Genomic DNA, 21,310 nt, shown 5'->3' on the forward strand with positions numbered 1-21,310 from the left:
GCTTCATTTACTGTTTCCTCCAACCTCTCAATGTGGCTCATTTTGGAGCACTCCACCAAAAGAAGTGAAGCCTTTGGGGCAAGAACAAATCTCAGCTTACCACATCTCTGCTACTATATGCAATTACAGTGATTGCTAAGTCCCAAACGAAGACAAGAGAAATTCCTGGTTAAAAGCAGACGCCGTGATGAAACTATTAAGTCTTTTTACGTTACTTGCTGTCATGTTGTATGCATGTACAAAAGTACGTAATGGCTTGAGCAGACCACTTGTCCACAGGCCTCTTGCCTGGACATGGATTGCATTTTGCTTGCTTGGCCGTGGCTAAGGGTTAACAATAATTTGCAGGCATCTAAGTGAGTAGAAAGAGAATGAATCCAGACTGACCTTTCTGTCCCTGCAAAGTTCCAAGTTGACAGCATGTAACTTAAAGAGTTGGTATATTTGTTTACAATTAGAATTTAACAAATAGAAATGCCAGGTGTGAAATCCATCAACCTCTTGACTCTTACCCCACTTCCACTCAAACCAGTGAGACTTCTGTCATTGTTTTACCTGGGAGAAAACCTGGATCACTGACAGAACAGAGTTGGAGCCAGAGCTGTCCTGTATGCAGGTTTATTTAGGAACTGCTGGCTCCTTAAGAAAGCAGCTTTCTCTGTATATTCTTGTGCCTTGTGATGAGGTCAAAGTTATGCGACCTGCCCAACCACGTCTGAACCGGAGTTGTAAAGGCAGAAGGAAAAAGTGCTCTCTGGTCTCAGAGAGAGCCACAACGCTTACAAAGCCTTGTAATCATTGACTTAGTGTTTGCAATTGTAGCTATAGTTTAAAGGTGATGTGCAATACGTAATAAAGAGAGGACAGCAGTTTATAAAGACACGGTTCCATTACAAAGCCTGCTGTTTCACACAGCTCTCAGCTCTTCTGTACCAACTTGCCATTCTGATCTGCCGCACTGCTTTTTCTAAGCAGAATGCTTTTATTTATTTCAGTGCTCCTTGGCACGCAGGCGCTTTGCTCCTGGGCTGCCTCTCCTCCTGCCAGAGAGCTGCCAAGCGTGCTGCTCTCCCCCAGCTGCCATGACGCTGCAGTGGAGGAGGCTGCAGACCTGGCCCTCCGCCAGATCAATGCTGACCGAACAGAGGGCTACATCCTCAGCCTCTATCGCATTCTCAGTGTCAGAGAACATCCTCAGGTAAGTTTACTGCTTGTTCTACATCTGTTTCTCTCACAAAGAGCCCTGCGTCTATCATTCCCCACCAATAGTTATTTGAACTGCAAAATACTCTGAGACAAATGTAAATCTACGTTCACAGGACTGCAGGGGCCATGTCACCTTTATGCACAGATGAATAGAAACAGTTTCATCACCGCTGTGGGCAATTAGAGAGCAAAGCTCAGGCATGATTCTCTGCCGCCTGCCCCTGGAATAGCTCCAGGCATCAGTTCCGATTTGATATGAAACACCACTACTTGGATTTAATTTCATATTACATCTTCTCCCCACTGCCTTGAGCAGTTGGAGTGCAAGAGCTAATAAGTCACCACACATTTTGCACAAAAGATGTGAGTGCTAACAGGTGGAAACACATCCAGCTTGGGACCAGGGAATTCCTTTACACATCTCTAAATGATGACTCATTCTACAGAAGAAATCCAAAAACAGTTCAAGTGCAAAAATTACAGGGAACAAACGGGAATACATATCCTCAAATGTGTTATTTCCCTGTGCATGCTTAGTTTATTACTATTTTGTGTAATGACAGATGAAGCTACTGGCACTAGCAAGGGATAACCTTAAATGATTGCACCAGGCCCAAACGCATTTATGCACTGGGTCAGCCCTTCTGAGAGCTGTTTCCACATAGGACACCTGTGGGTTGGCCCAGAACGCACATTGCCCTCATGGAGCTGGTGCTTCCCCAGTCCTGCCACCAAAGCTGGGTGCAGACATGCTCTAAACCACTGTTGGTCTCCTTGCTTCTCCCTTCACCCACGCCGAGTCCAGCTCAGCACAAGGGGATTCTGGGCCTTGCTTGGGATTTGGTCTGCCACTTAATTTCCTAGAATCTTAACTTATTTAATTAGGGCACAGTTTGTTCTTTGTTTCTTCGGGAGTTTAATTTACTCCCGAATGTGTAAGCATCTAATAAGCTTATCCTACAAATAAGGTGTTTTGAGACACTGTAATAACACACCAGGCAATCTAAGCCCTTTGTCACAATCTTGCTGCTGCTGGAACAGAGTACATAATAAGCAGTTGGCTATGTCAGGGATAATCACCAGCAGTAACAATATTATGCAACCTTCAATGCACCTCAACATTTTCAAGAAATATATATGTATATTTAATCAGTCCAAGTTCCTTCTTCCCACTTTTTTAGCCAGTACTTAGGATAAAAACATTTTCAAAATGACTTCAAATTCTAATCTGCCCTTAAGCAACTTGTGGCTCAGTTTTGCTCTAATTGAAACTAATAAGCCATCTGCTATTAACTTACATGTAAGTAGGACAGAGCCTTCTTTCATACACGATACTCATGATTAACTTCAATAACAGCCACTTAACCAAAATTACAAATCATGCCAAAATACTTCATTCCTTCCCCTTGCACCAGAACATCCTGCCACAGAGGCAATCAATTCTGTGCTGCTGCCAAATCTCTCCTGGCTCCCAAGCTTCCCAGCACACGTGGCACAGCAGTACTAGCATCAGCAGCATTGAGGAGGGGATCTTTTTGTCGGAGCAGAAAAGATACGAGCCTTTATTCAGTACCAAGCAGATATCAAAAGGCCCTTGCATAGCGCTCTTTTTATGAAAATTAAAAGAAGGATAATGAAACCTTCAGAGATCTGCTGAGCTCTGAATAAACCCCAAATTATCCTTTCCCCAGAGGAGAATGATGCATACCGAAGCAGGTAGACAAAAAGATGTGTAGATCTTATAATAACCTCATAATATCCAGAGTAGTAGAGCTGATATTATACAAGAGAGGCACAGGAAACAGGAAATAACATGTTAAAATGGTACAGACGTTGGCCCCAGATTTCTACAAGACTTTTGCCCCATAAAGTGGTTTCTTTTCTCCATAAACCAGTGAAATCAATTCATTTAGTTTTATCTCCCTCTTCAATAAGACATAATCTCAGTCTAAATGTGCAGTTAACACACATGCAAGTTTTTTTATTTGTGCGATAAGACCCATTCTTTTCTTGTGCTCAGGAGATCACTGGTTCTGTTTTCTATCTCATCTTGGACGTAGTGGATACCGAATGCCACGTACTCAGCAAACAGTTGTGGAAGAACTGCAGGGTCAGACCGGCTCATACAACTGTAAGGATTTTATTTTCATACTGAATCTCAGGTATGAGTGTTACTCAGGTACTACTAAAGACAGCAAAATCCCTACGCGTGCATTCTCAGTAGACAGCAGAGTCTTAGTAAGAAAAAATCAAGTCTCTTTTTTAAGGTTCACAGTTTTCCTCTGTACTTTCTAGTCAGTTTATAGAGAGGTAAGATTTAGTTTATAAAATGAAAATTGAATGAAAAATTTTGATCATAACTGATAAGCAGATATAGCTAAACAGCTATGCTAGGGCACTATTTAGCCCTGTAAGAGTTTGTTTTAAAGACAGACTGTCAAGAAGAAAATAAAATAAATTTATATAACATGGGATTTTTAGTTTGCTTTAATTCTACTTTTTTTTCAACAATTTTACAAAAAATTGTGTTGGAAAGGGGAGAAAACAGAAAGCCCAGCAAGATAAGCTGCAAAGACAAAGTGATTTATGACTGTTACTACAGGTGAGAAAAATTATTCCAAACAAGTGAAAAGCAACATTAAGGAATGGAGACTGGCTAGAAAGAAGCCCTGCATATGAAAAGAGAACAGCTTCTATGAAGTCTAGAAATGTTTGTCCTAGAAGTCCTGATTATATTTAAGAAGCACACTGAGAACGTAAATTTGACTTTCAAACATAAAGGTAAAATGAATATTAATAGGTCAGCATTTATATTCTGACAAAAGTCAGTGTTTCTTGGTGTGCAAGGGTGGTATTACTGTACCACAAAACTTAGGGTCGTTCATATCACTCTACTTCCTTGCTATGGGCAGAGCAGGGAGAGGAAAGCAGGGATACGAAGGACTGGATGGCAGGGTACAGGCTGGTAAGGTGCTGTCTCACACAAGGGCAGTTCTCAGCCCACAGAAGAGTGGTCCTCCATAGGCCGTCCTGCAGACAAATACTGCACAAGTGTAACTCAGAACTGACACCGGGGGAAGATCTGAGTTTTTATTTCTAAAGGAGATATTCAGAAGAGAAACGTGCTTCAGCCCCATTTGAATATTAAGAGTTTTCTTCTTGAAAATTATTTCACGACTGTGAGAAGAAAACTAACAGCTCACTCTCTATCACTACAAAGGCTGCTAAAGGTTAATTGTTCCTGCATGTTTACATTGTTTTAGGTTTATGGTCAATGCAAAGCAATTATCTACATTAATCAGCCAAGAAAAATTGCTCATCTGAATACTTATGAGTGCAATTTGCAGCCAGGTATGTCTTTATTTATTACACTCACTTTTAAAAAGGACTGGAAAAGTAGCTTGTCATCTAGTATTTGCATTTTAGTTGTAATTACGGCAACACAGGTCTTTCACCTGACCTATTTTTCTCAGGTCAGTGATCGTAAGGCCGGAGCACCAGAGCAGTCCTGCAGCACAAAGCAATGCAGAAATAGCTGTTTTCACATCTGGGAAACCCATGGCTTCTATTTGGGCTTTTATCCTGTGTCCCAAAGAGTATTTTTATGGGTTTGTGAAGGGCAAGTGAGAACAGCACGCCCACTCTCAGCAGCCTGAGCTTTTTTCTGAAGTGTCTCTGAATCCAATGACATTTTCAAAAATGCAGAGTGAAACCATGAACGGATTGCTGCTCTGGAGTTAAGGTGGTGGGGGGCACAGATGCGTTTGGAGTGACCTACACTGCCAGCATGTTCTTATGGTTTTGAGAATTCCTCTCTAATGGCATTGTTTTGTCTGAATTAAAAAGTTCCACCCAGATATATTTGGGAAGTATGTCCCGACTGCCCAGTTGATGACTGTCCAACTGAGCCCAAATATTTGGAGACTGCTGTTAAAAGCCTTGCCAAGTTCAATGAAGAGAGTGAACAAACTCATTATTTTTCTGTCCTCAATGTCACAAGAGCTTCAATGCAGGTAAGCCAAGGCTCATACGACTTGCTTTAGCTGTCAAGAAATATGATTTGTTGCATCTTACAGCTTGTTTAGAAGCTGTATATGTATAGCAGTGAGATTATTTCCATGGAGAATTCTCCTGGGAAATAAGGATCTGCACTGATCCAAGATTTTGTCTCCATCAGTTACAAAAAGAACCTTTTTGTAAAACTGAAGATTGACATTCCAAAATCTAGGAAAGCCTCACTGTGAGCTCTTCCTTCCATCATCACCGTATATTAATGGCTCCCAACTAGAACATAATTAATAAAGCACAGTCATCCCTTCTTACACAGATCTGTGATACACTAAGTGACTTTAAGCCTGGTTTAAAACTAATATGAGAATAATAGAGAATTAATGGTCTCCTGGCAAAATGCTGTTTACAAGATCCAATATCCAGTCTCTCTAAAATTCATTACGTATAGAGAGCAGGGGGGATTTTGCTCTTTGTTAAATAGTACTACAATGCAATATTTAATCAAGTTTCCAACCCAGAGGTACCTGCACTTTCTAAAAAATGGAAAAAGTGATCCTCTTCATTAAAGCAGTCTGAATTGATCAGTGAGACAATGAGCAAACTTTGGATTTATAGTTCTACATGGATGCTAATCTATCAGGAAAAAAAAATATTGTTTGAACGATAGCTAATCCATGAGTTAATAGGACTGTGCATCTGTAAGAAGTAAAAAAATAATCAAGCAATAAAGTAGCGCAGGTAAAAATCATTTTCAGTAGCAATATCCAAATACTACCTGCTCTTTTCACACTTAAAAGGAGTTCTACATCAATTTTGAGGTCTATAGGACTTTTTCTCCTCCTTGACAGACACACATAGGCTGGTTCTCACTGGATTCTCACTGGTCTGTTACTAACAGTGGGTCATTGGTCCGGCGCATTTTGTGGAGTTTGTAATTCAGGAGACATCCTGCCCCAAAAGGGAACCAGCTGCTGACATCTCCAAGTGCAAGCCTCTTTCACCTGAATTAGCTGTGAGTACAAACAGATACTATGATTCTTCAGTGAACATTTGGCCTAATCCTTTGGTTCTCTGCAGACGAGAAGCAAAACCCATGGAAGTCTTCCTATGGGTTGTAGCCCTGGTTTGCACGTATACAAACTACTTTAAAATACAGGAAAAAATTCAGTAAAAGTTCCAAACTATTTCCTAGAAGTCTATGAACAAAGGAAACCAAAACAAACAAAAGTAAATCCAGAAAAAATGGGTAGCCATTGCTTTACAAAAGCGAAACATTTTTAAGGACTTCTTCCAAATAAGCAGATACGGACAATGAATTGCAAACAGAGCACAGAGAGTATATTCACAATTAAATCAGTTGGGGAAAACATCCAAGGAAAAAAATATCAAAGGAAACTAAAGATTAAATGAGCATGCTGCTGAGATGTTCCGTTTCAAGTCTCGTCTTAACTGAGATCCAAGTCACACTATCTGCAGTCCACAGTTGTTATAAGCAACATCTTGTCATGGATTCTTTCATTAATATAATGTGAATTTGTTTCTGGCTGAGAAACCACACCGTGCTCTATTACACACCTCACTTCCATGGGGATACTGTGCTGCAGCAGAACTTATGTGTGCCGTTGTAGACAGACCTTAAGTAGACAGTTTATTTTTACTATTGTGCTACCTAACCCTCCTTTGTAAACATAAAGCCTTTTTCAAAACCCTTCCTTTATAAGCTTGCCAATCCCAAAATAAAAGTTTGCCCAAGCTGCTTATCCCTACGAATACATGTAGAAGCTGTAACAACTCAGCCATTCATAATCACCAATTTTACAAGATAAGAGCCAAGTATCAGCACTACAATATGAAAATAATACTTGCGTTTTCTTCTTCCAGCAAATGGGTTTCTGCAAAGGCTCTGTAGTAAACAGTGACATGGAACAGAAGGAGACCATCACAATATCCTGTGAAATCTACAGCCCACAGGTATTTCTTTATCTAATCTTAATATTGCAAGAGTAGCACCCCTTTACAAAAAAAGAATTGAACTCCTGAGAGCCCAACCATTTTCAAATTTTCTAATGCACAAAGATATGGAATTCAAGAAAGTGATAAGGCCAAATCAAGGAGAAATCTCTCTTGTGATAAAGCAGACTGTTGCTAGGTGGATAAAAAGGCAAGAGAGTACAGCATCTATCACAGAGACAGTGCTCAAAGTAATCTATAAAGAAATAATAATAAATAAAAAAAAAAAGGCCAAGTGTAGTTACCCAGGATTCATGCACTGGCTTAAGAGGAAGTTCCATGTGTCTGACCCTCATGGTTCTGTTCTACAGCTGGTCTTTGCAAATCGGGATTGTAGATAAAGGAAAAAAAATTGTAACAGCTTCAATAAATGTGATATTTGTTGCCTTTTTTTTTTTAGGATCCTGTCACTGAAGAAGGAAAACTACAAACTAATCAGGGATCTGAAGAATCCAGCCAGAATCATCAACAAGCTTTCCCTGCAGAAACCAATCCTTTCTCCCTACATCTAGGAAAAACAATGGGCTGTGTCAAAATTCTCCCTCCTTCAACTGAGGACATCTCATTTCATAAACTAAGAGAAAGCCAAAATGAGCAGGAAGATAGAAAACCAGTTCCACCTAAGGCTATAGAATGTGTGTCTACTCCACCGGCCCCCAATGGAGAGACGACTCACATAGACAAACCAGTCACTGGACCAGTTATCCTCCCTTTCCCTGCAGAAGTTTCTCTATCAGACTCATGCCCAGGAGAAGCAAAGCAGATAGATTCCATCCTACATCCTTTGCTTACTGGAAAGCCTGCCAAAGTCTAGTCGGCACCCAGTCACCTTAACTACCTGCAACAAAATAATAGCCACAGTGACGAGGCGGTCTTCCCATCTGTGCAACATCTTTAAACAAATAAACTGCTTATTAAAGTATTCGTCTTTTGAGTTCTCTGTTTCACAAAAACACAAGAATAGATTACAAAGAGAAATGTAAGTGGGGTACTTTGGCTCTTAATTCTTAAATTCTTCCCATCACAACATGGAAGAAAGGTAACTGCAGAGAGCAGAAGCCCTCACAGGGCTGAGACGGCCCTGGCTGTGGCTGCTCTGCAATGCCGTGTGGGACTCTCACCCCAAACTCATCGAGGTGAAAGGGGTGCAGCCCCAGCTGTGCTGCAGCTGAGAGGCCCTGAGCCCTGGCAGCCAAACTGCTGGGAGGGGGGATGCTCTCAGGACCCTTACTAAGCCCTGCTCTGTGTCATGGTGCGTAAATGGAGAAGAGGATGTCAATACTGTTTAGCATTAAAAGCTAGTGGGTTTTCTTCTTACTTTATGGGTTTACCTCTTATAATTAGCCTAAATAATATGACACCAATATAAATGTTATTTAATATTATACTATACTATACTTATATAGTATAACCTTATAATTAAATCAATTTGTCATTTCCCTCAAAAATCGAGGACAAAACTCTCTACAGTGGGAACAGAACCTTACTTTTATTTCTGCGGTTAATTTTGCAGGAATTGTACATTTTATACTCTTTATTCACAGTGTTTCTGTTTCACCCATAAAAAATGCATAAGCCTCCGTCAAGAAAATGATCAGTGTCACAACGAACAGCACAGAACAAAAAGAAAAATAAAGAACAAACAATCTGCAAACAATAGATGACTAAGGGAATTATGTTATAAATTACCTAATTTGATGCCTTTCTTCAGTACGACTGCCCATTTGAAAAATTAAACATACTGTAAGTAATGAATGGGAGTGGGATATGAAACACAGCATTTTGATGTGAATATTATTTCTAACTGGGGAGAGGTGTTTCAGATGCCTTTGATTATTTAAACAGCATTTATTTTACCTTTTTTTTTCCAGAAGAAATTTGGAATTATTATAATGAAACATCATAAAAAAATTAAACAAAAGAAATATCCGACTGCATCACAAGTGTGTTTCTTCCAGCCCAGTATTCATGTCTCACTGTGGCAAAACAATTGTGGTTAGGAGAAGCATGTGGGCCTGCTTCCTTTTTGCAATCCATCCCTTGTGCTTTTCTGGTGTCCAGAATTATTGTACTGGGGATATTAAAGAGCACGACTCTGCTTAGTCCTAGTACACACTTTAAGACCTGTTGCCCACAAACGTTTTTAAACCATTTCTGACCTCACTGATACTGTTCACCTCCACATCTTTCTGTGGCAACAAGAATACTACTTTACACACAGGCATATTACTTTTTTCCATTTTGAATCAATTCAGACTAGTGCCAAGTGTCCCTCACTCTCATATTGTAGGATCACACAATGGGCTCATATGCCACCAGACTTTAGAAGAAAGCCTCTGCTTTGGCTCTGGGCATTTTTGAATGTGATTTCTCAGATGACAGACAAGCTAAAAGTCGGGGTTTTATTCAGTAATTTAATGAAGGCTAAGAGTGATTACCCATAATATTTCTTAATGTTTCTCTCAAAAATAAATAAAATAAAAACCTCAAAGTCAAACGTGCAAACATTGGCAGCTGTGAAAGCTATGAACATTAGTATGCACTGCATTATTTTAATAAATACTAAAATACTATCAGGGTTTTTTTTAAGTCTTTTGAAACTACTACAGCCAAAGAGCACAAAGAACTTCTCAGATTGAGAGCACGAAGGTAGGTTTATGTCCTTTCATGCCATGACCAGATTACACTGGTATTAAGCCAATCAATCCTATTCTGTGTACCATTCTGAAAACACGTGCAGCTGGTAGAAGTCTGCTCTAAATTCTCCCATCTGCAAGAGTGGCAGGTACTCGCACAGAAGCCATGGACCACCAGCTTGCAAGGGCACCTTGAGCTGCATCTCTTTTCCTGATCTGAGTGACATTCTTGTTCACTGGTGCTCTCACCATTAAGGAGCTGCAAACACATAGACACAGCCATAATACAACCACAAAGATTCCAGTATATTTTCATTTCAACTATTTTTATCGCAAACAGGAAACCAAGATTGCATAATACCTGCAAACAAACTCAAACTTCTTAATGCCAGGCTCACCAGCATAGTGTTGGAAGCTAAATATTTTTCATAGTGAAACACTATTGCACAATGCCTGCTTAAAGAATCACAAACACAGCCCCTTTGATGGTGTTCCAAAGACTATTTAAAGGCTCACTTTCTTCAAAATCTGTTCAAATCGCAGTGTAATCATTTACTTTCAGTTTGCAAACATTAATCCAGGGCCAAGGTAATGGTCTTGTGACACAACACCTAAATTTATATAAAACCATGACTTTTTAGCATTCATTTAAAGCTTCCGTGGGCCGCTCTGATTCAAAAGCAGAATACTGGCTTCATCAGAGCATGAGCAGAAGTGACCTAAAGCCACAAACAAAATGCTGCGTATAACTTCAGCTTTTTTTCTAGCACTTCTGCATTGTTGCAATGCCCAAACCAAAACCAGCCAGGCCGCTGCACCTACAGACTGTGAGACCATTGAGACAGACGCAGGAACGGCGCTGGATTTGGTGAACAGACATCGCCAGGACGGCTACGTCTTCGGCCTGTTCCGTGTTGCTGATGCACACAAACTACACACGGTAAGTGTTGATTTAAAAGCTGATTTATACAAGATCATGATGATAAAATAATGAGCCAGTTCATTAAAAGTCGATGATGATTGTTTTTAGCAGAGCAATGCTGATAAGATTCAATGAATCAGGTCTGATTTACATTATCACAGCATTCCCTTGTGCGTGATTTACTGTATGTTCCAGGGATGCTGAACGCCTTCTATTTTCTTGGCTGACTGGATGGTAGCATGAGAGATGCTCTGAATAGCTTTGTGAAGTACTATAAATTAATCTGCCTGGTCTGTTGTCAGGTCTCAAATAACATTCATAATTTATACTTAGAGGCTTTCTTTAATATGCTGAAGTCTAGCATTAACTAGATCAAGGTATAGTTCAAGATAGGTATTTCATTATTATCTTAACTTTGAAAATATCTGTGTAACAGGAGAGAAAGAAGAAAGGTTGAGGAAGCTAGAGATGAAAACACCAGCCTGCAAAAAAGGGAAAGGGCTCAATTTAGAACTATTTCATAGGTACATAGCAGGACCATTTCCCATTTCATAGGTTTCTCCATATTTCTCTCTCTTTTTCCTAGAGACCATATTCATGAGCCTTTCTCAATGAATGCCTTCCTAAAGGCCAAAGCAAATTAACAGCTGTAACCAACAGAATACAAGTTTCATTTACTTTAACTTTTAGATGACAGAGACCAAGGACACTCAGTATTGCCTATGAACTTGGCTACCTTTCAGCTGCTCGCTTAGTAAATGAAAATTCGCATATCTGCATTGCTTAGGAGATGTATTACACATCTCATATTGCAACTAAAAAAAAAGCAAACTGTTTTTTGAGGGAGATGCTTAAAACTGCCCCTTCCTTAAGACAAGTAAAAACTCAAAAAGAAACCCGAAGTTCAGATTGCTACAGGTCTCCAGGTAGGCTTCCAGAATATCAAGAGAACGTCTTGTTTTCCAAAGAAAAGGATGCAGGGAGTGATATTATTGGATTTTGATGTAATAGTCAAGTGATTGAAAAGCTCATCTAGGAAACAAGCAGTCTTCAGCATAGAGACTTAAGCCCTCAAGTCTCCTGCCCTTGAAGAATGCTCCTGTTTTGCTTTGTAAATTTTAATAAATTCATCATTAATAAATTGCTGTAAATAAATTTTGCTGTCTTTGCACTTGACAGCATTAACAGTCACACAGAGTCTATAAGAACTGATCTAACCTACTGCTAAAACATTAATCCCATGAGGGTTCTGTGCCTTCTTGGAACAACAGCTAGTGAGTGTGGTTTCTTCCATGCTGAGTATGTACTTTATTGAGCAAAAAGTAATGGCAGCAGCCCTGACAAGGCAACATTAAAAAACAAACAAACAAAAAACCAGAATGTTATTCTGTGGATAATCTATTTTTCCATGCAATAGTGTGCACTGAAACTATGACATCAATCCCCTGAAGAAACTTAACCAGACAAATTCTTAGTTGTATCTCTATTAAGTTTACATGGGAGTTGTAGAAGCAAAAGATACTTCGTGTATTCTCACCATAACAGTTCTGGGCTTGTACAGAGCTGCTGAACAGAGGAATTTTCTTCTGCATATTTGGATGTAGACACCTAATTACACCCAAACTCTGCTTTAGGATTTATAGAATCCAAATTCATCCTATTGAAGAAAATAAATATTTGCCAGGGATAAATTGGCTTCTTTAGCATTTCACAAGTTTTGATGACATAGTAAAAGTATTGAATCGCTTCACTCCAAGTGAATAGTACATTTTACAAAAGACCATCTTACCATCCCATTCAGTGCAATTCCATGAACACAAATGAGAGAAAAATAGTCTTTGTCACTGTATTTGTTCCCTTCTCTGTCTGCATTTCACTAATATGATGACTAGCAGCTTGAATTTATAAAAAAAATTATCAAGTACAATAAAAATGCTAACTATCTCCAAGCAGAGAATAATCGTGTGGATAATAGGCAGAATGGGTGCCAGGATGGCTATATTCTTTTCCTGATTCTGACACAGAATAATACATATCTTTGTCCAGATCACCTAGCCTACTGTTTTAAAAGAGAGACAATGCTGAGACACAGACACCGCAAAACTAGTGTGCAGCACTACACTGGTGGACACTCACTAATAAAACATTACAGTAAACTGTGGTAACTCTTTCCTGAGGTCTTGCCTGTTTGGAAACGCTCTGACAAAGGAATCTGAATGGATGAAGTTTCCTAAAACCTGAAGACGCATTCAATCACAGCGAAGGGCTTTGCATCAATTTATCCAAATGATAAAATGAAATGTTTTCATTCCTAATGTCCATACCAGGGTTGCATGAAGTTTAAGTAATGCATTCCAAATGTGAATTGAGATTCATTTCCCTGCAGAAAAATAAAATACTGTTTCTGTGAACCACAGATAATTCTTAACACCACTTTCCATTACAATGGCACTCATATTCAAATTATGATTCCCCATCCCATTTGCTCTGGAAACAGAACATACTGGAAGAATTTCAGAGCTAAGGTTCCTAAATTTGTTGGGATTATAACATTTTTATTGCATCACTCCTCAAATAAACAGGGTAGGAAGCAAAGTTCTGAAACAGCATCTGGTCACTAAGGTCATTTGAAATGGATGAATTTGGAAAATCTGTCAGCAGGTTTGCTAATAGACCAGGGTGTTCAATGTGAAAATCAGGAGGGAATGACAACTTTTCAACATTACCATTTTCTTTATGTGACAGATGCTGGGTTAACAACAGACTCTTCTCACAGGTTCTCAACAGAAGTTGAGAGGCAGCAGCCATATGCTGCAGGAAAGGAAATTCTGTCGAGGTGTAAAGCCACAAATGTTACAGCGAGTGACTAAGTACTGGAACTGCTCAAAGAGGTTGCAGAGTGTCTGTCTTGGTTGTACACACAACTCAGCTGGGCAAGGCTGATCTAATTTTCATCTAACTTAAAACTTAGCTTTGCCTTGAACAACCGACTGCACAAGATGACGATGAAAGCTCCCTTCCAGCCTAAACCATTCCATGATACTATGCTTGTCAGCTCAGAATAGCCTTACTAGGGATACTAGGGAACTGGAGAAGCTACAATAAAGATTAAACATATCTACTTCTAAAAAAAAATTCTTTCAGACCAAGTTTCTCAAAAACAAATATTTTTTTTTTCTTTCTTTTTTTTTTTTAACCCATACTTCTCTTTCAGGAAAATTCATCAGTCCTTTACTTAACTTTGGATGTGCTGGAAACGGAATGCTCCGTGTTATCTGGAAGATCCTGGGAGACTTGTGAATATGGTGATCTCTATGCCATGGTAAGTAATAGCATCCAGGCAGAATCATGTGTCAATAAATACATAATTTGATTGCCAAGGAATTCCTGCGCAAAGCAAAGGCTAGGTTTTAATATGGCTCGCTATAAAAATAACACTGATTGGTTTCCAGAGTTGCTAACCATCAGCTAAAGGTTTAGGAAAGGGCTATCAAATAAGCACAACTTCGTTAAGCTAGCTGTCTCAAAAAGACATTTTCCACTGCTTTTAACAGAACTGATGTTTTGTGAATAAATTGCTAACAACTAAAGGGCACTAGAAATGATTTCTTTTAACTCATGTTCCTAGTATATCAGCCAGAAAGGCCAGTGTTATATTCTGTCAGTTTTAGAGCACGGTTGAGTTTGTGGCATGACAGTGTAGAACACTGGTAGTGTCAGTACACATGTGATGTGTTGCAGTATTTGTCCTTGTTTGCTGCAGTACAATGATGCAGCGTGGGATGAGAATACCTGTGCCAAACGTTATTTAAATAGGAGAGCAGTGATACTGCCACACAGGACAAAGCAGGAAGGCCATGGGCAGAGAGAAAGAAAAGGTTAAGATGGATAAAATGAATGTGAGAAAAGGTCCATCCACACTTTGATAAAGATTGATATAACCTTTGAGTATCTCTTGCATCTTAGCTTCCCCTGTTGGTTAGCAGTATCTCACTGTAAATAAGTACTAGAATGACTGAGAACACTGTGTTAGTTTTCCATTGTCTCCTCAGTCAGGCAAACTGAAAATTAAACAAAGGCTTTTGTAGAAGGAGATCCCATCTTATCTGAACACAAATTTTGAGTGGTACTAGAACAAACATTCTGTTAATGGCCATATCTGTTATTCTTAGAAATACTGAACATTAAAAGGAGGCACAATGTCTACGATCGACTACATCTGATTAAATCCAGTGAAAATAACCTGATAGTCATATATTCTCTTTTTTTTCTCCAGGACTTTGGGCAATGTAAGATTATCACATATACAAGCCAGCTGCTGAAGAAACCTAAATTATATGGATATAATTGCACATTAAGTCCAGGTAAAACAACCACTGTTGTAAGCTAGCAGGTTCTACTTCAGACCAGTCCTAGTAGTGAAGTACAAGTCTGTGCACTGCTATTGGATGGTAACCATAACAGATTAACTCATCTGCTTACAATTCCTATTTTAGATAATTCAAATGGTATGTTAAGAATGACTAACAAAATTAAGAGTACCCTATTCCTCTAAGACAGACTTTATTGATATCAGATATCACTTCTCCAGTCCACTAAAACAAGATAATGAGTATCAGAAAAAAAAATAAACTCTGAAAGAATGCCCATTTGAGCCGGTTAGATTCCAAAGTTAAGCTAGAAGTTTTTTAAGAATATTCATTTTCACATGACAGTGCAGACCTGTATTTGCAGAGACAGGCAGGCATTTCACTTGAAGGAAGAATTTGGTATTTCAGCTTCTTAACATGAGTTCATATTAAAGATGCATACACAGATGTTACTCTGAAGAGTATTAATATCCATTGCAATATTAGTAACTGCTTTGTTTTCACAGTTCCTCCCGATTTAATGGAGTGCAAAGATTGTCCTGTAAGAGTTGAAGTCTTAGAAGTCACTGAGGAACATAAAGATCTTGCTGCAAAGCTCCTGGAAAAATTCAACCGTGAGGGTAACCACACAAACTACTTCAAAGTCAACAAAGTTGAGAAGATTCTAAAGGCGGTACGTGGCATTTTGTCCTAGAACTACTACTAATAAATGACAGCATTCTGGGAGCAGATCCAAAACCATGGACCCTGAAATCAAATCCTTCTAGGATCAGAAATACTCTGTGTAACCTCTCAATATAAATCACCTGCTTAAAATTGAAGGTTCTACTTCTGCAAAGCCTTATCAATTCTAGGCACATGAAAGCAAAAGGATTTCTTATCTGCTTAAAGCTATGGCATTCAGCATGTCAGCCTTCTTTGTGTGGATATTTTTATTTTGTATGCCTATTTTCCTACCATATTATACAATATAAGAGTTTATTTCCTACCAGCCATAGTTTGTCGAGATGTACAGCCGTGTCTTATCACAGTCATACATCCTGTCAAGTTAAGCCAGACAACTTTTTACTCTGAAAATATTTAGCACATGAGTCTGTGAGCAGACTCAGCATCATTATGGCTGCTGTAGAACAAAGCAGCACTCTGAGAGCTCTGAAGAACAGGAGGTAAATTTGTATTGTAAATTTGTTGTACCTCTGGAGGAACTACTGTCTTTGCTAAATAATTTCTCCATCTCTAAGTGATGTCAACATGAAGACTTATCCTTTAGGTGATTAGAAGCATAACTCTTGCATCACCACAATTTCTTGTTGTTAGATCTGGAGATTTTTACTTAAAAAGCACAGGATCATTCTCCCAGTACATGTTCCAGTTCAGGACACATCTGCAAAGACCTCTTCCACAGCACATTTTGCTCCTGAAATCCATCTAAATTATAGCATGCCAACCCCACCGCTCCGTAGCTTGCAATACTGCTCAGAAAATTAGCAGTGTTTTATATTGTAGTTCCATGTAGGACTTCTGCCCATTCAGTCCACGACTGTTTTCAAATTACCTGGATTCAAGGATTTCTCCCTAAAATGCTTTTTTTTTTCTTTCTTTATCTTCACACTTCTCCATCTTTAGCTACAGTGAGAATTCAGATTACACTACTGGATTTCAACAGACTGCATAAAACATAGAAACTATTAAGTGTCATTAAAACACATACCACAGTGTGCCACAGCTTCAAAAAGTTCAGTTAAATCAGTGAAACTTATGGACACATGTGCTACGGACACCTTCAAGAGACATGAAATAAACTACTATTACAGTCGAAAATTAAAGCAACTATTTACGAAACTCATAAAAGAGAGAGGAACAAAAGCAGAAATTATCTAATCCACTTTTCCTGCTGAATACAGAGACGTATACAAACTTTTGAAGAGCACAGATAATGTGTGAATGATATGAGATGTTGATAACAGCACGAAGCACGGCTGCTTTTAAAATTACAGCGTTTTTGTTGTTGTTTGCTTTTTGTTTATTTAAATACACCCAGTCAGCACCGCTTCGTTGACCTCTCTTTTTCAGACTGCCTCCCGTGAAGCTCACATTTTAGGATTCTCTATAAAAGAGACCAAATGTTCCAGAGAACAGCAACAAGCAGATGAGCCACTGGAATGTGAATTTCTGGATGACTGGCATGCTGTAAGTAGAGCCTAGGAATAGGAAGTGATGGCACCAGGATGATCTTTCCACAGTGATTCCAAGTATTTCTTGGAAGCATGCACCCAAACCCAAAATTCAGAATCCAGCATGTCAAAGTTCAGATCCTACTATGTTTCCTCTATAAGGAGCCAGTCTAAACTATCAAATGTAAACATAACTGAAGTCTGGCATACTACAGACCTAGAGCTCAATTCTTCTGTTTGGATCTGGCTTTCTCATTCAAATTGTGGCCATTCCCTAGTACATTTTCCATGCTATTTTCATAAAAACAATTATAACAACATGAATCATGGATTTTGAGTGAAATATATGTCCTGTGTCATATCAGTGGGCCAGGGATTATTTTTTGCTCTCCACTACAGAAGAACAGAGGGTTGAATAATTCAGGCTTATCTACAGAGAGCTATCACAGTACTAGACAGCAGACAAAAGTCACTGCAAACAGGACACTAAGGGAAGTAATGTTAAAGATTACAACAAATTACTTCTCAAAAATATAAATGGAAAAAATCTCTGATTTGAGATTCACCTCAAAAGCACTCTCACAACAAGGTCTACTTCTGAGGACTTCAAGGAAAATTTCAGAATAGCCTAAACTGAACAGACATTTGGCAAGCAAAGACAGAAAAATATGTGTAAAAATCAGTCAATATAGGCATTGGTAGATTACCAGTTTTTACAGATGTCAAAACTGAAGTAAGATGGAGAGCGATAGCTCTCTAGATGTGTATGAGGAAATGGTTTTCATAGTCAAGAATACTCAGAAATTAAATATATTTTATTCATTATTTAGAAGGCAAGTACGATTGGCCAGAAAGCTCCGGTTCTAAGTTATATAAACATAGTTAGGTATCCAAGGAAGTGGCCTAACTTTTAAATGCTGACTTCTTAGTGGCTTCTATTATCTCCATCACAAGAACCCAGACGTGCATTGAGTTTTTGGGTTTTGTTTTGTTTAGCGCACAGGATTCTGCAAGGCAAGAACTGTTAGTGATCCAGATGAACCCAACGGAATAGAAATAAACTGTGAACTCTACCATCCCTGGGTAGGTACTCAATTATTGCAATGTCTCTGGCTATATTCTAATGTAGGTTACTGCAGTTTCAGTCCACTGTTACAGAAGAAACGTTGCAGAGGTTGTTTAGTACTCCCTGGCTGTGATTCTGTATGTGAGAACAGACCGGCTTTTGACTACTAAGATAGTCGGAGGATTAATTGGAATTGTGCTATCCCCACTGCCTCCTCCAAAGGTGTCTCCACTCTGCTTAATCACACTGCTCAGTTAAAGTGAGTAGAGAATGGCAAACAAGTTCAAAGGTAATTTTAAAAAGCAAGGAGAGGAAAGATGATCTGTATCATATTTGGAATTCCATTTTATATTACAACAATGATTCCAGTGTGGTTTTCATTTTGCTTTGATCCATTACAAATCATGCTCAGTTGGTTATATCATTCCATTTTATCACAGTGCAGTACTTTCAGATGCTTTTTGGTAATTTGACATTCTATCACCTATTCCTTCCCTTCTATCTTGAAAAGAATAGTTGTTTCTTCTTGCTTTACAAACCACTGGAGCCATAAATACAAACCCATTAATTCCCACCTTTCTCTGTCACCATTTTCTTCTGTTTGTTCTATTAACAGATAACTTAATATGTCTTTCCCTGTTTGTTTGTTTGTTTGTTTTATAAACAGCAACGTTACTACGGACAAAGATGCAGATCTCCAGCTCCAGGTTGGCCACACAAGCATCCCCCTCATCACAGACATCATCACAGGCATAGAGGTCCACCGACCTTTCAGTTCAAACCTGAAGACTCTGAGCATAACCATGGTTTCAACAAAGATCATCAAGGCAGCCACGAAGAACCACCTCCTCCCTGCCATGGTAGACATCATCACCACCCTCACCCTCCACACCACGGTCTGGCTCCTTCCCAGGAAGAACCAGAGCACCCCTCTTCCACTCCTCCTCTTATTCAAGAGAAATCTGATTTTCCTCCTTCTATTCCTCCTCCCTATGATGAACAACATAGTCCTCCCCCTCCTCCCCATCATGGACCACACTGCCCTCCTCCTCATGGACATCATCACCCACACCATCCTCCCCATCATGGACCACACTGCCCTCCTCCTCATGGACATCATCACCCACACCATCCTCCCCATCATGGGCCACGCTGTCCTCCTCCTCATAGACATCACCACCCACCTCCTCCTCCCCAGGAGGAACCAGAGCACCCCTCTTCCACTCCTCTTATTCAAGAGAAATCTGATTTTCCCCTTTCTACTCCTCCTCCCTATGATGAACAACATAGTCCTCCCCCTCCTCCCCATCATGGACCACATTGCCCTCCTCCTCATGGACATCATCACCCACACCATCCTCCCCATCATGGACCACACTGCCCTCCTCCTCACGGACATCATCACCCACACCATCCTCCCCATCATGGGCCACGCTGTCCTCCTCCCCAGGAGGAACCAGAGCACCCCTCTTCCACTCCTCCTCTTATTCAAGAGAAATCTGATTTCCTCCTTCTATTCCTCCTCCCTATGATGAACAACATAGCCCTCCTCCTCCCCATCATGGACCACACTGTCCTCCTCCTCATGGACATCATCACCCACACCATCCTCCCCATCATGGGCCACACTACTTTCCTCCTCATGGACATCATCACCCACACCATCCTCCCCATCATGGGCCACACTGCCCTCCTCCTCATGGACATCATCACCCACACCACCCTCCCCATCACGGGCCACACTGCCCTCCTCCTCCCCCCCCTCCAGGACACCATCCTTACCTCTATCATCACTATCACAGGCATCATTGCAACAAGACACGCACATCTGGAAAGTACTTTCCATTCCAAGTAACTGGATCTGTCTATCGCATTCCAGTTCTAAATATGCAAGATTCTCTCACACCTCCCAGTGCAAAATTTCCTGACTTATCACTTCTTGGCCCTCACAGTGCTGGCACTGATGAAGGTACTCCCTTCACTGACTCAAGTCTAAGGGAGATGCCAGAAGCTCCACATTTTCCAGATCACCCTTCACAATCTAAGTCGTGCCCAGGAAAACCTAAACTTGATCTTCCAAACATTTTGCCTTTACTTCCACATAAGTCCATGGCAGAAAGTCTTGAATGACCCCAGAGAAAGATATTCCTGACTTGAGGGTTGCAGGGCATATGACCAATGCACAGTGAATAATAAAAGCATATGGTAAAGGGGGAAAAGCATACAATTTCCAGGGAGGAGAAGCACCGACATTACTGATGAAGGCAAGTATTCCTTTGTTTCTTGATCCCAGCTATCTCAGACTCCACTATGACTGAAAGATTCAAAAGTCTGAGTCTCTCAAATAACGTGACTGGGTAGAAATTTCAATCAGTTGAACTGAAAAGGAAAACTCCCTAACAGTGAAAACTAAAACTCTTCATTTTGTCATAGTTCTTAACTGTAATGTACTTCTCTGAGGAAGTATAATCATCTTCCATTAAAAAAAAAAAAAATCCATGGCACTACATTACACTTCATAAAAATCCAAAGAAAATAAAATCATGTAATCATTTCTTCCTTGATGCAGTTGCTAAAGTTTTGTCTTTTCTTACTACAGATGTTTAGCAGCACATTCAATACCCATGAGGCATACTCTAACATAAACTGATTAATGGTTGCTGGGTTACAGGTTATCTAGAAAAGGTCTGAGTATAGTTAATGAGTTGTGGTGTAACACAACAGCGTGGCCTGTACAGGTGCTTCCATTGCTACAAATACTGGTGGAGATACATAAAAAATTCTGCATTCAAGTACAGCCCTTTTCAAATAGTTCGTAACTGCTCTCAGTGGAGGGGAAAAGCAAAGACATGTAATAACTCTTTCAGGTAATTTTATTATTATTTTTTTAATCAATGAAGCATTCGCCAGCTGTA

At 39.7% G+C, this 21,310-nt stretch overlaps 2 protein-coding genes across 2 annotated transcripts; both read left to right on the forward strand.

Annotated features, from left to right (window-relative positions):
* Window positions 1–874: 874 nt before the first annotated feature.
* On the forward strand, window positions 875–8,149 carry FETUB (fetuin B). The gene is made up of 7 exons (XM_003209178.5): window positions 875–1,198; window positions 3,227–3,337; window positions 4,470–4,557; window positions 5,053–5,219; window positions 6,116–6,229; window positions 7,099–7,188; window positions 7,628–8,149. The coding sequence occupies exons 1-7, from the start codon at window positions 977–979 to the stop codon at window positions 8,039–8,041; spliced, it is 1,206 nt and encodes a 401-aa protein (XP_003209226.2). The 5' UTR covers window positions 875–976; the 3' UTR covers window positions 8,042–8,149.
* Window positions 8,150–10,533: 2,384 nt separating this feature from the next.
* On the forward strand, window positions 10,534–20,959 carry HRG (histidine rich glycoprotein). Its single transcript, XM_010716840.3, is given in 8 exon segments — window positions 10,534–10,803; window positions 14,000–14,107; window positions 15,062–15,149; window positions 15,662–15,828; window positions 17,229–17,345; window positions 18,326–18,412; window positions 19,063–19,894; window positions 19,897–20,959. Coding segments are annotated over 8 exon segments (2,232 nt in total). The 5' UTR covers window positions 10,534–10,599; the 3' UTR covers window positions 20,526–20,959.
* The last annotated feature ends 351 nt before the right edge of the window (window positions 20,960–21,310 follow it).

The sequence above is a fragment of the Meleagris gallopavo genome, chromosome 11 (genome assembly GCF_905368555.1).
Source record: "Meleagris gallopavo chromosome 11, MGAL_WU_HG_1.1, whole genome shotgun sequence".
Taxonomy (NCBI): Eukaryota; Metazoa; Chordata; class Aves; order Galliformes; family Phasianidae; genus Meleagris; species Meleagris gallopavo.

Bases quoted from the DNA above. Each gene is read 5' to 3' on its own strand.
- FETUB (XM_003209178.5), top strand. From the start codon at position 977: ATGCTTTTATTTATTTCAGTGCTCCTTGGCACGCAGGCGCTTTGCTCC. The intron at 3,338-4,469 runs GTAAGGATTTTA...ACATTGTTTTAG, and splicing joins TCAGACCGGCTCATACAACT to GTTTATGGTCAATGCAAAGC. The intron at 5,220-6,115 runs GTAAGCCAAGGC...TGTTACTAACAG, and splicing joins TCACAAGAGCTTCAATGCAG to TGGGTCATTGGTCCGGCGCA.